We start from the raw sequence: 14,690 nt of genomic DNA, 5'->3' as shown, positions 1-14,690 counted from the left end.
AGAACGATATAGAAATTAATATGACAAATAACTTCAGGGACTCACACTTCAGTTAATTGTCAGCAAAATAAGTTTATTATAGAACATCATCTTATGCAACACATGAGAATCATCCAAAAAGAAACCTACTGTTAAGTATATTCTATTCTCCTAGACAAAGCAAGTCAAATCCTTTGGGTCGTGGCTCCGTACGTGACCGGCCACCACAGGACTACGAGTGGAACATCACGCACGCTAGCAATGAAAGTCGGCCAACCTCAAAATGTGGCCATTCGGTGAGTCATTAGCTGTATACTTAGCACTTAAACATATGAAGTAAGGATTGAATGTAAAGTTTGTAGTATATCAGAGACCCTTTGGTGTACAAGTTACCAAATCCTCTTTGCTACTCTTCGGTTATTACGGCCCTCTATGATGATATAACTAAGGTAGGTAGGTACCTCCGATTTTCTGCTATGCAGTATGATTTATTTATGATAGGTGTTGCGAGTGTCCATTGGCGACGTTGATCGCTTACCATCAGGTGATCCGTGTTCGCTTTTGCCACCTATCCCATAAAAAATGCTCATAGTAATAACAGAAAAAAAAATGGTAATGTATGTCTTCCCTAATCTAGTTTACTATATCTACTATATAGGAAAGAAGAGGTATAAACTATGAAAGAGAAAGTATAGATTAAGTTCCAATCAACACTTTTTTTCCAAAAAAGATATAATTTTAAAATTGCCTATCGAAAGGCGGCCGTAACTAGAAAAAAACAAAGACGCACGCTTTCTTCTACAGAAAATGATTCACAAAATATTATGAAAGTAATAGAAACGTAGAATCGATTCACTAAACACATCATCACACATTTGTATTGGGGGAAATACCAGATTTTTAAATTATATGTAGGTACTAGCTTCTGCCCGCGACTCCGTCCGCGCGGATGTCGGTCTTCGCGTGGAAGTTTTATTTCTCCATTTTGAGTAACTGTGAAAATGACATCTTATAAATATCTATTGGACCCAAATACGGCAAGGCCCATAATAATTAAGGAGATCCCTCTATTGAGCTACTGCTGTTGAGCAGAATAAAACTGAAAAATAAAGTTTTTTTTCTACGTATTTTTCCAGGATAAAAAGTAACCTATTTTATGTCCAGGATAATAAGTTAATTATACCAAGTTTCATCGAAATCAAACCGTTAGTTTTCACGTGATGCCTGAACATATATAGACAGACAGACAAAAAAATAATAATCACATATTTGGGTTTGGTATCGACCCAGTAACACCCTGCTATTTATTTTTTCTATATTTTCAATGAACAGAATTGACCCTTCTACAGATTTATTATAGCCTGCGACTTCGTTCGTGTGGAATAGTGACTTCCGGCAAATTTTTGGTTTTAACCACATAGCTCCCGATTTCGCGGGATCTCTTTAAAAATGAGATGTGGAAAATATTCTAGGGAACTCCTCAAAAATCAACATAATGAGCTCTGCGTTTGAATTTAATAGATGTATACTCACTTAGGGCATTGAAAAAATAGTTTAAAAACGGACTTAAACTAAAGAAATATTATAATCTTTCCGAACTTAAGATGAAAACTAACTTAAAACTAAAGAATTAAAGAAAGCTACGAATTACGAATTTATAACAATTAAAAAAGAAATTATATTACAACCTATCCTCAATGCTATAATACCAAGCCAAACCAAGCTTAAACTAAATAATTTAAAAGAAACGACTTAAATCTAATTAATTTATAAATTATAGACTTACAATTTTATTAAACAAACTAACTACAGTAACTACTAATAATCGATATCAAACTAAACCTACGTTAAATAATTTAACCAGGAAAACCCAACAAATAAACTTTTTAATAGACAAATACAACGAAACCAATTTAGAATATACGAAACAGCAGGACCACTGCAGACAAATAATCATACGACTTATAGTACACTATTTCCACAACAGTACCGAAGCGCTCGGCCGATACCCAACAAATACTAATAATAAAAACGATAGAAAACAAATAAAAACTATTCTATGTCCTTTCTAAGGTTCAAAACTATATCTGTACCAAATTTCAACCAAATCCGTCAAATAGTTGCGGAGATTAATGGTATAAGCATAGAATGTTCGACGTGATTCTTTAATTTGACATAACTTTTTTATTTATGAACCGATTGACATGAAACAAACACTAAATGTAAATTTAAGCATCCCACAATATATTCGTGAAAACCGCATCCAACTCGGATCAGCCGTTTCTGAGATTAGCGCGCACAGACGAACAGACAAACAGACAAACAGACAAACAGACAAACAGACAAACAGACAAACAGACAAACAGACAAACAGACAAACAGACAAACAGACAAAAAAAAAGTTAATTACATTTTTGGGTTCGACATCGACATAACAATAACCCCTGCTATTTTTTTTATTTTTATTTTCAATGTACAGACAGCACTTTTCTACGATTTTATTATATGTATAGATAACATACGGATGTATGAGTCATGAAAATACACGAATGAAAGTTAAAACCGTATAATTTTTAAACGTTATTTCGTCGTATAAAAATTCGAGGTAAATTATGTATAATTCCTTTGAATAATTCAAATATTACACGTGAAAATCATTTTAATCGTATATCGTCCTGTTTTACTTCTGAAATTGAACTAATAAGCTAAGTAATCGTAAAGATATTAGAGTTCTAAATAATAAAGGAAATCAATTTTTTTATTCCTACTTATTATTTAAATTGAGTATACAAGTAGAGTAGTTTATTAGTTCAACATATTTCCAATACAAGTTCAAACCGTTCAAGTAGACTATAGCCCCCTACTCCCACCATTTCACTGCTACCCAATAGACGACATGCGCGGGAGTTGATCAACAACAGCCAAAGAAAGTAGTCGCCGACGCTGTCTCCGAATAGTTCGAAAATTCGAAACAAAAACTTATACATTTCGAAAAAGCGAAACAGACTAAGAATTTGTAGTTTAGTGTTCGAAAAATAACGGTTTAGTGATGTGTGTGCGCTTGCGCAGGGAAAGTGTTCAGGAATTTGTGATTTACATAGAATGGAATGAACAGTAAATCGGAGTGTTTTAATGTGTAGTGCACAGTGGAGACTGAATGGAGCTTTCTTGAGTATTATGATTTATTTGTGAAAGTGCAACGAAACGTAAGTTACTTGCAAGCTTTTGTAAACTAATCGAGTTACATTGTTCAGGTCGGTGACAGCGTATTGAGCGCAGTTGGATAACAAACTCTATTTCCAATGTTTACAAAGTTCATTTTCGTTTGTGACGATTAGATTCGCGGTTTCGACCACGTGATTTACTAAATGTAGTTGGTTTAACTTCACAAAGCGTGTTCTTTCATATTTCATAAATATTCATAGAACATGTTTATCAGGAAGTGCAATTTGTTTCATTAAGTATTTAGTACATGTGCCTTAGAGTTTTCGTAAATAGTTTATTTAAAGAATTACCACTAGTAGTTATTAGGGTAGACCCATGTATAACAGTTAAGATCTTGTGGCTGATATTACTATGAATCCTAAAAACAAGAAATGGTTTCAATATTTTTATACACCTTAAGGATTTTGTTCCACCAGTGATATGCTACGTAGTTATGATACGAATATGTAGTAGCTAAGCTATGAAACTATGTGACCGTTTCCACTGATACTGAGCTATTTCGCTGTGCGAAGATGCACTGCCGCAAAGTAGTTGTGCAACGAAGATGCGCAGCTCGTGTGTGCGATGTATTGATAGTAGGGAAGTCATCCGTAGCACGCATATTTCCATACAAAAACATAGCTTAGCTGAGTCCGTTTCCACCAGTGCTAAGCTATGTGTACCTATAAATATGATTGGTGGATGCCAAACGCATCAACACACAGTGGACTCGACATCGACAACCCTACCGAGCCCTGAATACAATTCACTAACTATCAATTTAATTACACAATAATAGAAGCTGCCAAATAGTCCATTGAAATGTTACATGAGCTTTACATTTTTTAGAGGACGCAATTTTATTTTTTGATCATGTAGGGGGGTCAATAGAAGCTTAACTTGAAGTTTGTGGGGTCGCCACCCTTGTCCCTCGGCCGCCATCTTGGAAAAAGGGATGGAAACACTTTTTTTGCTATATCTCGGAAACTATGCATCGTAATAAAATTTTTAAAATCATAATTTGTAGAAAATTATTTTGCCTACAAATATGTTTAATAACTTTTTGCCCTAAATTAACAATTAAAGAAGTTATAAGTAAAAAAGTGAAATTTTGTTAATAAAATTTTCTCTTTTGCTCTATAACTTTTTTTTTACATTTTATAAATAAATGGCTTCAGACCAATCTTGTAGAATATTTTTCGAGAAAAATTTTCCCTACAACTGTTTTCAATTTCATTCATTAGAAACTCAGTAACAGCGCTCCGAAGTTAACCGAGTTCGTCAAATTAGTCCAGTGAAATAAGCTTAAATTAGGTAAGAATCTCGGAATGCGAGATAACCAGCTGTAATTTTGTAAATACTTGTATATTGACACCCTAAAACTTGTCTCAAAACTATGGTATATATGGTAGGGTGTAAGCAACTCTTAAAATTCAGGGTCAAAGGTCCCAAAAATCGTTCTTTTGCGGTTTTTAAAAAACCTCATTTCCTATAGCTTTTTGGTATTTGTATTCAGTATCAATATTGTACAATACAAAATTCTCTACAACTTTTGTCTAAATTTTTTTTTACATGGTGAACCGTTGTCGAGTTAAGAGGGCGGAGAACGCACGGTCACTGCATCACATCAGACATTTTTTTTTTCAGCTAACCTATCCGTGATGGTTGGTTATGGATAGGACATTAAAAAAGACGTTATGGTTTCTAAAACCATTTTTCGTCAAATTCAATTGTTTGAAAGATAGACGCTTCCAAAGTGAAAAATTGACCGTGCGTTCTCCGCCCTCTAACTCGACAACGGTTCACCATGTAAAAAAAATTTAGACAAAATTTGTAGAGAATTTTGTATTCTACAATATTAATAATGAATACAAATACCAAAAACCCATAGGAAATGAGATATTTCCAAAAAACCGCAAAAAAAAACGATTTTTGTGACCTTTGACCCTGAATTTTAAGAGTTGCTTACACCCTACCATATATACCATGGTTTTGAGACAAGTTTTAGGGTGTCAATATACAAGTATTTACAAAATTACAGCTGGTCATCTCGCATTCCGAGATTCTTACCTAATTTAAGCTTATTTCACTGGACTAATTTGACGAACCCGGTTAACTTCGGAGCGCTGTTACTGAGTTTCTAATGAATGAAATTGAAAACAGTTGTAGGGAAAAATTTTTCTCGAAAAATATTCTACAAGATGGGTCTGAAGCCATTTATTTATAAAATGTAAAAAAAAGTTATAGAGCAAAAGAGAAAATTTTATTAACAAAATTTCACTTTTTTACTTATAACTTCTTTAATTGTTAATTTAGGGCAAAAAGTTATTAAACATATTTGTAGGCAAAATAATTTTCTACAAATTATAATTTTAAAAATTTTATTACGATGCATAGTTTCCGAGATATAGTAAAAAAAGTGTTTCCATCCCTTTTTCCAAGATGGCGGCCGAGGGACAAGGGTGGCGACCCCACAAACTTCAAGTTAAGCTTCTATTGACCCCCCCTACATGATCAAAAAATAAAATTGCGTCCTCTAAAAAATGCATAATTCGGCCCTCAAATTGTAACATTTCAATGGACTAAAAAGGAGGTTCCTTACATAACACCGCGGTACATTTTCTCCGGAACTTTTTAATATTCTGGAGGTAATGCGGCTGTGCGAGTACCTACATAAATAAATAAATAAGCAAGTCTTGGTACATTGACATTTTGTAACACTTTCTAATATAACAACAGTTGTTTACTATGTTTTTTTAAAGTTTGTAACAATTGGTGACTTGTTTACAGTTTTTTTTGTTGTTGTTATTGTACTTTACTATGTATTATCTGTCTTAGAAAAAAGGTAAATAGAAAATGTCTATAGCTTTGTCTTTTAAGTATACTTTACTTATTATACTAAAAATACGTAGCCAGTAGCGTTATGATCATCTTAAAGAACCCTCTATACCTTAAAACAATAATTTGTTTTAAAATAAATGCTCTAATTTTAAAGGTAAATAAATTTCCTTTCATACGACATAAGTACGTAACCAAGTAACAAAATACTTGTACCTACTAGAAATTGATAATAAAGAAATGAAAACGGAAATAATTTACATCGTTTTCCCCAATGGTTTATCACAAGGAAATGTTTTTCAAATTGTGACACAACATGTTTATAAAGACAAAATGTGTACATGTCACTGTGCGTGACTAAGCTGTTTTTGTTTCTGTTTACGAGTAGTATTACTCGTAAACAGAAACGCTTTATTCTGCCAGAACACATCTTAGATGATTTTTGTAAATTAAAATGCACTTAATTTACAAACAGCTTATGCATTCAAATTACAACCAACTATCTCAAAGCATAGAGTTTAAAATGAGTTTGAACTGTTTTTGCTATGTTACTTAAGCGCCTGACAGGAATGCTATAGTTTACATTTTCGTGCGAATCAATTAACTACAATGGCGGAACTAGCATTCTTGAATGAGATGAAAGTGAAGCCATGAGGAAAACAAGTGCATGTCAACATGACTTATTATGTGGTTCTACGAGTTATATGAAAGGGAACTTAGTTTGAATGTTTCTAGGTATATTTTTCCTTTCCGTAGCAGGTATATTAAGAGGACCCGGTGCCCCTTACAGGTGTTGAGGATGGCCACCGGGGTGGTTTTATTGCGGTGGAAATCCCACACTCTCATTAAAAAAGGTATATCTTTCCTAGAATTGATTTAGATAAAGTAAGATGAGTTTATAGTAAAATGAATTTATTTCTAGAAATATGTTAAAATAATGTGTATCTGACCTTAGAGTGCTTTTCCACCAGAGATGTGCTAGTAGCTAAGCTGTGAAACTATGTGACCGTTTCCACCAGTGCCAAGCTATGTGTACCAATGAATATGATTGGTGGAAGCCAAACGCATCCACAGCAACGTAGCATAACACATCTTTGGTGGAAAACCACCTTTATTGAGTAGATAAATCAAATAAGGACGACTTGCCGAACTTATTTGAAAGAAGCACATTTAAAGCTTTTTTATTAATTTTGTGTCTCACAATACCTTTCACGATACTAGCATCAAGTGGATTATTTTATTTTCTAATCCCTTCAGAATTGAGTAATAAGTCGGTGACTCTCAATCGGAATTCGAGCATCCAATGTTGTGGCTCGTGACATGATCACAATTACTGATGATCATACAATTAGTATCGCGTGGATGATCACCATTTTTTTATGGTACACGGGCAGATAGAGAGATTTCTTTCTGACGGTTCGTTATTGAAAGTATATTTTTAGAAAAATAAATTATTATCTATACGAGTACCTTTTGGAACTGCAACATGAACTTTCTCATAAGCCATTTATATCACTATGCTTATCATCATAGTCAAGTTTACGGTCAGACATTCCTCTTTCAAAACGCACATAAAGCTATAAAAAAACAAACGTTTTTGATCCGTGTTCAAACACAGTGGAAACGGAACATTGGACAAATACTTTTCTTAAGCCTTTAACTGCCATCAGAAAACTGTTGAAGGCAAATCCTCCGCTAACGTAGGTCACCGGTGATATACGTGGCAGTTAACTTGTTAAATATGAGTTTAACGAAATCTCTTTAAACAATACCCTTCCATAAAGTCGGGTAAAAGCGACATATTACTCAATGTACCTGGAATCTTTAAACCAAATAACTTGCGAATTCTGCCATGAAAGTCGCAGTTGGTTTAAGTGTCCTACTTCGCCAAAAGTGAGGTGCGGACAGGCGCACGCGCCGGCCGGCCTCTACATAACGGTACTACGCGACTCATCAGCTGTTAGCTGTAAGCCAAGTGACACTGTTACACGATTACTGGTGCATTGTACGGATGCTTTTTGCCAATATTTGGAGTGTTTTTTCCTTGAATGTTTCTTATTGTTAAAATATGGCCTGAATAGTTTGGATTTGTAACTTTATTCAACACAGTGGTACTTTATTTGATATTGTATTTATCTACGTTTTTTGACCTATATATACAAACACGCATGTTACATGAATCTAGACTGAAATCTTGTACTGCAGAAAGCATGTTATCAAGTTCTTGATCAACTTGAATATCTTCTGAAAATCAAAAATACATGTGCTGTCAATTACTATTAATATTTTACTGAACACTAGTAGCACCGTTTTAATTCCGCCAGGGTATAAATTCATGACTTGCCCAACGCCTTTTTTATTCTTGCACATTATGAACATACTTCTTCCAATAACAAACTCAACAATCCAATATACCAAGTAGTCTGTATGTCTGTCTATATGTCTGATTATATTAAAGTTTGCCATTTATCACGTTCCAGGTATAAAGATGAGTGCGATAGTGAACGCGGCCGCCGACGTGCTGTCGGGCACCGCCATCGCCGCCGCCGCCGGCTCACAGGTAATGTAACTTTATTGTGTAGCTACCATTTAAATCTAATGAGACCATAAAAATGAATGAATTTATAAATACATACGTGTGTGGCTATGCTATAAGCAACGCTAGGGTCATAAACTAGTGAATAGAGTAATGAATGTATGGCAATATAGATCTACAGACAATATTTTAAAGCTTCAGTAAAGGAGGATGTCAGAGTTTCTATGAAATCTGGTCACACCTTTAGTAGTTATGTGTCTTGTGTATTATGTGTATGTGTGTGTGAAATGATCTATCCATTGACGTAATACGTCAATGGATAGATCATTTTGAGGTGAATAAAACTTACTATGGCGCCAAGTTCCAAATCTTAGTCCGTTCAGAGTTAAAGTAATCGCACGTTCAAGGTAATCGAAACGAGAAAGAATGGGAAAGAAGAGAAAGGGTAGGGTAGTTGAGCCATATCCAAGTCAAAGGAGATGGCTAAATGACTGACCCAGGCATAATAACAAGAACACGAATTTCACGCTAACCCGTATCATTTAAATATTCCCTTATGAATTATTAAGTGTTTAACTAATTCTTATAACTTGGTGAACAAAAATTAACAAAAAATAAGTTTCATAATTGATTTTTTCTGTTGTGGTTTGACATGACAACACGGAAGTAGGTACTGCAATCTATTATATTAGGACATTAGTTTCCCCGAAAATCAAAGCGAAATAATTAAACGAACATCAATTTTTAATAACGGTAATATAATGACTTTTTTCTGAAACCAAATAATTGTAAATGTTTTGATCAACACAAAATATATATTTTGTATAAGATTGCACAATCTTACTATATATTTTGTGTCTGTCCTTGGTTACTTTGTGTTCATTATCTAGTATAAGCAGAATTGTTTACCTATCTACCTCATATATAAATAACTTTCGGCTCAGGTTCATCAAAACGCCTTGGTAAAAGTTAAGAGCAATGTTATATTTTGAAGTTTTTGTAACGTTGTTTGACGTAGGAGCGCTACTTTATTTTCAAGATTGCGCAGATATGCCAAGTTTCTGGACCTTCTTAACTACAAAATATCAATCTTTAATTATGGGGCTTTATTTATTGCTAGGTACCATATTTATACAATATTTATTTGTACGGGTTACGACGTCCATACTTTGGTTTAGCCATGTCCTTTAAAGCCAATTAGGCACTCTCTAAAAGTAAAAAAATATATATATTTAAAGATAAAAGTGCCTATCTATAGGTCAGTGTTCTAGTAATTTGCTGGAATTCCTATTACGAGCAAGAAACTCCATGAGCACTACTTCTCCTAAAACCTACTTGAGTATTTATTTCTAAGAAATTTCATGTTACTGCAGTGCAGTCCATGTTACTTGACGTCACGTCACAGCTGACTAGCTCGCGCCGTAACAGCACGCGACGATACAACCGATGCAAGCCGCTTCCGACTTCCGTTCACTCGACGAACTGTCGATTTTTACGCATCTGTCATTGTTAACGTAGCTAGAACAATTTGTTGGAGATTTCTTTTAATATTGAACTGTGAAAAGCGATGGTGATTAGAGTGTGAGATTGCATTCGAATTTTGCAATATCTGAAAGTTAAATTATCGCCTGTAAGATATATGTATATAGATACTGTATAGATAAATACGTAATATTATGTATTATCTGTACAAATAGCCAGATAGAAAACAACTGTATGTATGCACCTAAAAGTTTGATAATCATATTATCACTTACTGACTGCTTAAACTATTCCTTAGTCACGATTTTGTTCAGTCAACAATTGGTAATGATTGAATGGGTTAAGTAATCATTAAATGACTCTGAGTACGGCGGTTAATTCTCATAAATCGTTACCTAACTTCTGGTTAACTTTCAAATAAGTAAATTATTATTCGTGAGTACTTATATTCTATATTTAAAACATAGGTATATTTAAAACATTGCAATTTCGATCGTATCGTAAAATAGTGACCAATTGTTTTAAATAAGCAATTACAACTCGATTAATTTTCTCGCACATTCCCGGCACACGTACTTACATGCTGACATGCACATGTAGACACACCAATAATGTCCGTTCATGCATTATATTATTTAATGGTTGAATTGACAATTAATCTATGAACATATTAATTTAGAGAAATCGTGTCTCTACATAGTTTTTTCCAAAATTTTGTTAAATAAAAGCGAGTGTAGGTTATTAACTATACATGACAATTATTCTAGACATTGTATTTTGAAAATTTACTGTACGGTTAGTGCGGTGGCTGGGCTAATTCTCGACTCTATTCTATGTAATCAATATCCTATTGTAACCAATCAACACGTATCAATATAATAGTTAGAATTAGAATAAAAAAGCAGATAATATTTATTTACTACACTACTTATATATATTTATAATTCGTACCTACTCAGAAGATAGTTTTACGACCACTAGATCAACGATGTGTCAAATAAACTCATTAAACATTAACACGTGTGTAACCATATAAACCGTATGGCTATTTACCTACGGAGGTATGGAACATACCTACATAATAATATTACACCTGCATTATGCACACTTATATTACTTTTTAATGCAATAGACAGGCTGCCTCGTTGGTCGAGTGGTCGCAAGGGCGACTGTCGGACAAGGGGTCTCTTATTCGTCGTCGGGAAAAGCATTATTTAGCTTTTCTCGGATTTAAAAAAAACTCAGTATTAGCACGGAGTCTAGAATTTTTTGAGTTGTGCCCAATATATGGCAATAGAATTAACCCCCATATTACATAATAAAAATGGTGAAAAGTAGGCGCGCATTGTATAGTGGCATTACGTGCCGTAATGTGCACCTCTGCCTAAAAGGCGTGACGTTTTTTGTATGTATAATAGGCAGGTAGGTATATAGGTATTATAGCGTATTAGGTCCATAAACTTAGCCGGAAACTGGAAACCGGTCTAGTTACTCGCGTTACCCTTATAAGTAAAGTAAACTTTTACTAGAACAACTGAAAAAGAGATTGCTGTTAACCATTCATAGCTTAATGTTATCATTCATTAAGCAATTCATAAATAGCTTAGAAAATTATATGTTTTCTCTAATAGCAACTTTCTGGGGAGCAGATAAGAAAAAAATACGAGTAGCCTAAGCAAGCCAGCTTCACTGTTGTCAGAATGTCAGCCAGAGTAACGTGTCATAAAGTAAAAGTTATCAGGTGACAGGTTACCTGATACTGTAATCTATGAAAAAAACCTTTAGTAAATTAAGGCCCTGAACTGCATAAATGCATTTTTAATAATCACTCCACCACTCCCAAAAGTATATAAATCCATCTACATCTTATTCTGTCAAACTAAACACAACTCTATCTCTACACCTTCAAGGCTTCAATTAAAACAATTAAAACAACACTAATACACGTTTCTATATCGTTCCAGGTAGCATGGTTCATTCCGATGCTGGTAGCGGCGATAGCATACTACCAGTTTGATGCCACGGACCCTGAAGGTAGACCAGCAGACATCGGTGACACCAACATGCTGCCGGAATATGACTTCATCATTGTGGGAGCTGGCTCAGCTGGTTAGTGGGTATAAAACTTTTTTAATATTCTGAGAAAAAGGAGAAAGCTTAGTTCATACTGACGTGGACTATTAATCCGTAGTATGTAGCATGATGCCTCGTAACTGGTCAAAAATGCGTCAGGTATTGTAATAATTTGACTGCACGGTTGGCGCGGTGGCTGGGCAACCGGCTGCCGTGCAACGTGTAGCGGGTTCGATTTCCACACGGAGTAACTCTTTGTGTGATCCACAAATTGTTGTTCCGGGTCTGGGTGTCAATTGTGTATGTGAACTTGTATGTTTGTAAACGCACCCACGACACAGGAGAAAATCCTAATGTGGGGCAACGTTTAAAAAAATGTATATGTATGTTATGTATCTCTGCCCATTCCTTTAACTCATGACAATAAGCATTGACATAATGTGATTACTGAAACAGTAACCATAACGTTTATAAAATTCATTTGCAGGTGCAGTGGTAGCGAATCGTCTATCAGAAGTAAGCCACTGGAGGATATTACTCCTGGAAGCCGGTGGGGATGAGACGGAGATATCGGACGTCCCTCTTCTCGCTGGGTACCTGCAGCTCAGCAAGTTAGACTGGCAGTATAAGACTGAACCTTCAGGAACGAGCTGTTTAGGTAAATAGCATCAAACCATTTCTTCTTTACATTCAGCTAAAATATGGTTTATTTTTATGTAATCAACTTTGAAGTCTGAGTTTACGTTTCATTGACTTATAAAATATCTTTATTCCAGCCATGGAAGGCGGCCGATGCAACTGGCCCCGAGGCAAGGTGCTCGGAGGCAGCTCAGTCCTGAACTACATGCTGTACCTACGTGGTAACAGGAAGGATTATGACTCCTGGGAAGCCATGGGTAACAAAGGCTGGGGCTACAAAGACGTGCTATATTACTTTAAGAAATCAGAAGATAACAAAAACCCTTCTTTAGCCCAGACGCCATACCACAGTACTGGTGGATATCTTACTGTCTCAGAAGCACCCTACCATACACCACTTGTTTCATCGTTTATTGACGGAGGTCTTGAACTAGGGTACATGAACAGAGACATAAATGGGGAGAATCAAACGGGATTCATGGAAGCACAAGGAACGATCCGACGAGGAAGCCGCTGCTCTACTTCCAAAGCCTTCCTCAGACCAGCTAAGGACCGCCCCAATCTACACATCTCTATGTATTCCCATGCCACCAAAGTGATGATAGACCCTCGAACTAAAGTAGCTTTTGGAGTAGAATTTGTGAGAAATAAAATGATCTATCGCATCAGAGCCAGGAAAGAAGTAATCCTATCAGCTGGTACCGTCAACTCCGCACAACTGTTGATGTTATCTGGAATAGGACCTGCTGAGGAATTGCATAAACATAAAATACCCTTGATACAAAATTTAAAAGTTGGAAGAAACTTACAGGATCACATTGGATTGGGAGGACTAGCGTTTATGGTTAACCAGCCAATCTCTATAGTAGAACATCGTCTTTACACGGCTGGTCCATTGATGGAGTATGCTATGTTAGGGGAAGGACCTTTAACCATCATGGGTGGTGTCGAAGGCTTGGCTTTTGTCAATACAAAATACGTTAACGCATCAGACGATTTCCCAGACATAGAATTCCATTTCATTTCTGGATCAACAAATTCTGATGGTGGAGAGCAGATTAGCAAAATACATGGACTCATGGACACATTCTACGATGCTGTGTTTAGACCAATAAATAACATGGACGTCTGGAGTATAATTCCTATGCTACTTCGACCGCAAAGCAAAGGTTTTATTCAATTACGAAGTGCAAACCCTTACGACTACCCATATATTTATCCTAACTACCTTTCGGATGAAAGGGATTTAAAAACTTTAGTTGAAGGAGTAAAAATTGCCGTAGCACTTTCTAGAACGAGAGCGTTTCAAAAATACGGCTCTGTATTGAATAAGCATGTCTTTCCTGCGTGTGTGAGTATCAAGAGATACTCTGACGCGTACTGGGAATGTATGATTAGACAGTACACTTGTACCATCTATCATCCTGTGGGGACAGCAAAGATGGGACCGTACTGGGATCCTGATGCGGTGGTAGACAATCAGCTGAGAGTGTATGGAGTCAAAGGATTGCGCGTCATAGACGGCAGTATCATGCCCAACATAGTGAGTGGGAACACAAACGCGCCTATTATCATGATAGGCGAGAAAGGAAGCGACATGATCAAAGAGTTTTGGTTGAAACGAAGAAGTTCCAGATATTACATTTAATTGACGTACAAAACAAAGTTTCTATCAGTATTATGGACGAGCGAATGTTGTTGTAAATATTTCCTGTCTCCACTGATTATTGTGAATTTATTTATTTCCTATTTATTTGTAGCACGTAGTTGTAATTTATTTAGTTAAGGATAGGTCGTGTTCATAGATAATAAATGATTTTATTAAGACAATGTGTTTTCTCTCGTGCCGCCATTTGTAGGTCAGAGACCTGCGATGTCATAATACGTGGTCAGTAACATGCTGACACTAATTGATTATTGTGATACGATGAATTATAGA

The 14,690-nt window shown here is 35.5% G+C and overlaps 2 protein-coding genes across 4 annotated transcripts in view; one reads left to right on the top strand and one right to left on the bottom strand.

Moving 5' to 3' along the window:
• LOC118274661 (flotillin-2) overlaps positions 1-14,690 on the bottom strand; it is a 287,597-nt gene that overhangs the window by 61,606 nt on the left and 211,301 nt on the right. The gene's annotated exons all lie outside the window — the stretch shown is intronic.
• LOC118274653 (glucose dehydrogenase [FAD, quinone]) lies at positions 169-14,549 on the top strand. Of its 2 annotated transcripts, none has more exons than XM_035592292.2 (5): positions 169-275; positions 8,502-8,581; positions 12,004-12,148; positions 12,600-12,770; positions 12,889-14,549. In XM_035592292.2, exons 1-5 carry the CDS (start codon positions 263-265, stop codon positions 14,397-14,399), a joined length of 1,920 nt encoding a protein of 639 aa, XP_035448185.1. In that variant the 5' UTR covers positions 169-262; the 3' UTR covers positions 14,400-14,549. The 2 variants fall into 2 exon arrangements, with proteins under 2 accessions (XP_035448185.1, XP_035448186.1); XM_035592293.2 differs by lacking the exon at positions 169-275 and adding an exon at positions 2,901-3,185 and having other exon boundaries at positions 12,889-14,548.

The sequence above is a fragment of the Spodoptera frugiperda genome, chromosome 11 (genome assembly GCF_023101765.2).
Source record: "Spodoptera frugiperda isolate SF20-4 chromosome 11, AGI-APGP_CSIRO_Sfru_2.0, whole genome shotgun sequence".
Lineage (NCBI taxonomy): Eukaryota > Metazoa > Arthropoda > Insecta > Lepidoptera > Noctuidae > Spodoptera > Spodoptera frugiperda.
The sequence above is the reverse complement of the archived record's forward strand: the minus strand, read 5'-3'. Positions and strand labels throughout refer to the sequence as shown.

What these genes read in the sequence shown, in the direction of transcription:
- LOC118274653 (XM_035592292.2), top strand. An exon ending in CCGCCGCCGCCGGCTCACAG is followed by an intron (nt 8,582 to 12,003) that starts GTAATGTAACTT and finishes ATATCGTTCCAG; the next exon opens with GTAGCATGGTTCATTCCGAT. An exon ending in TGTGGGAGCTGGCTCAGCTG is followed by an intron (nt 12,149 to 12,599) that starts GTTAGTGGGTAT and finishes ATTCATTTGCAG; the next exon opens with GTGCAGTGGTAGCGAATCGT.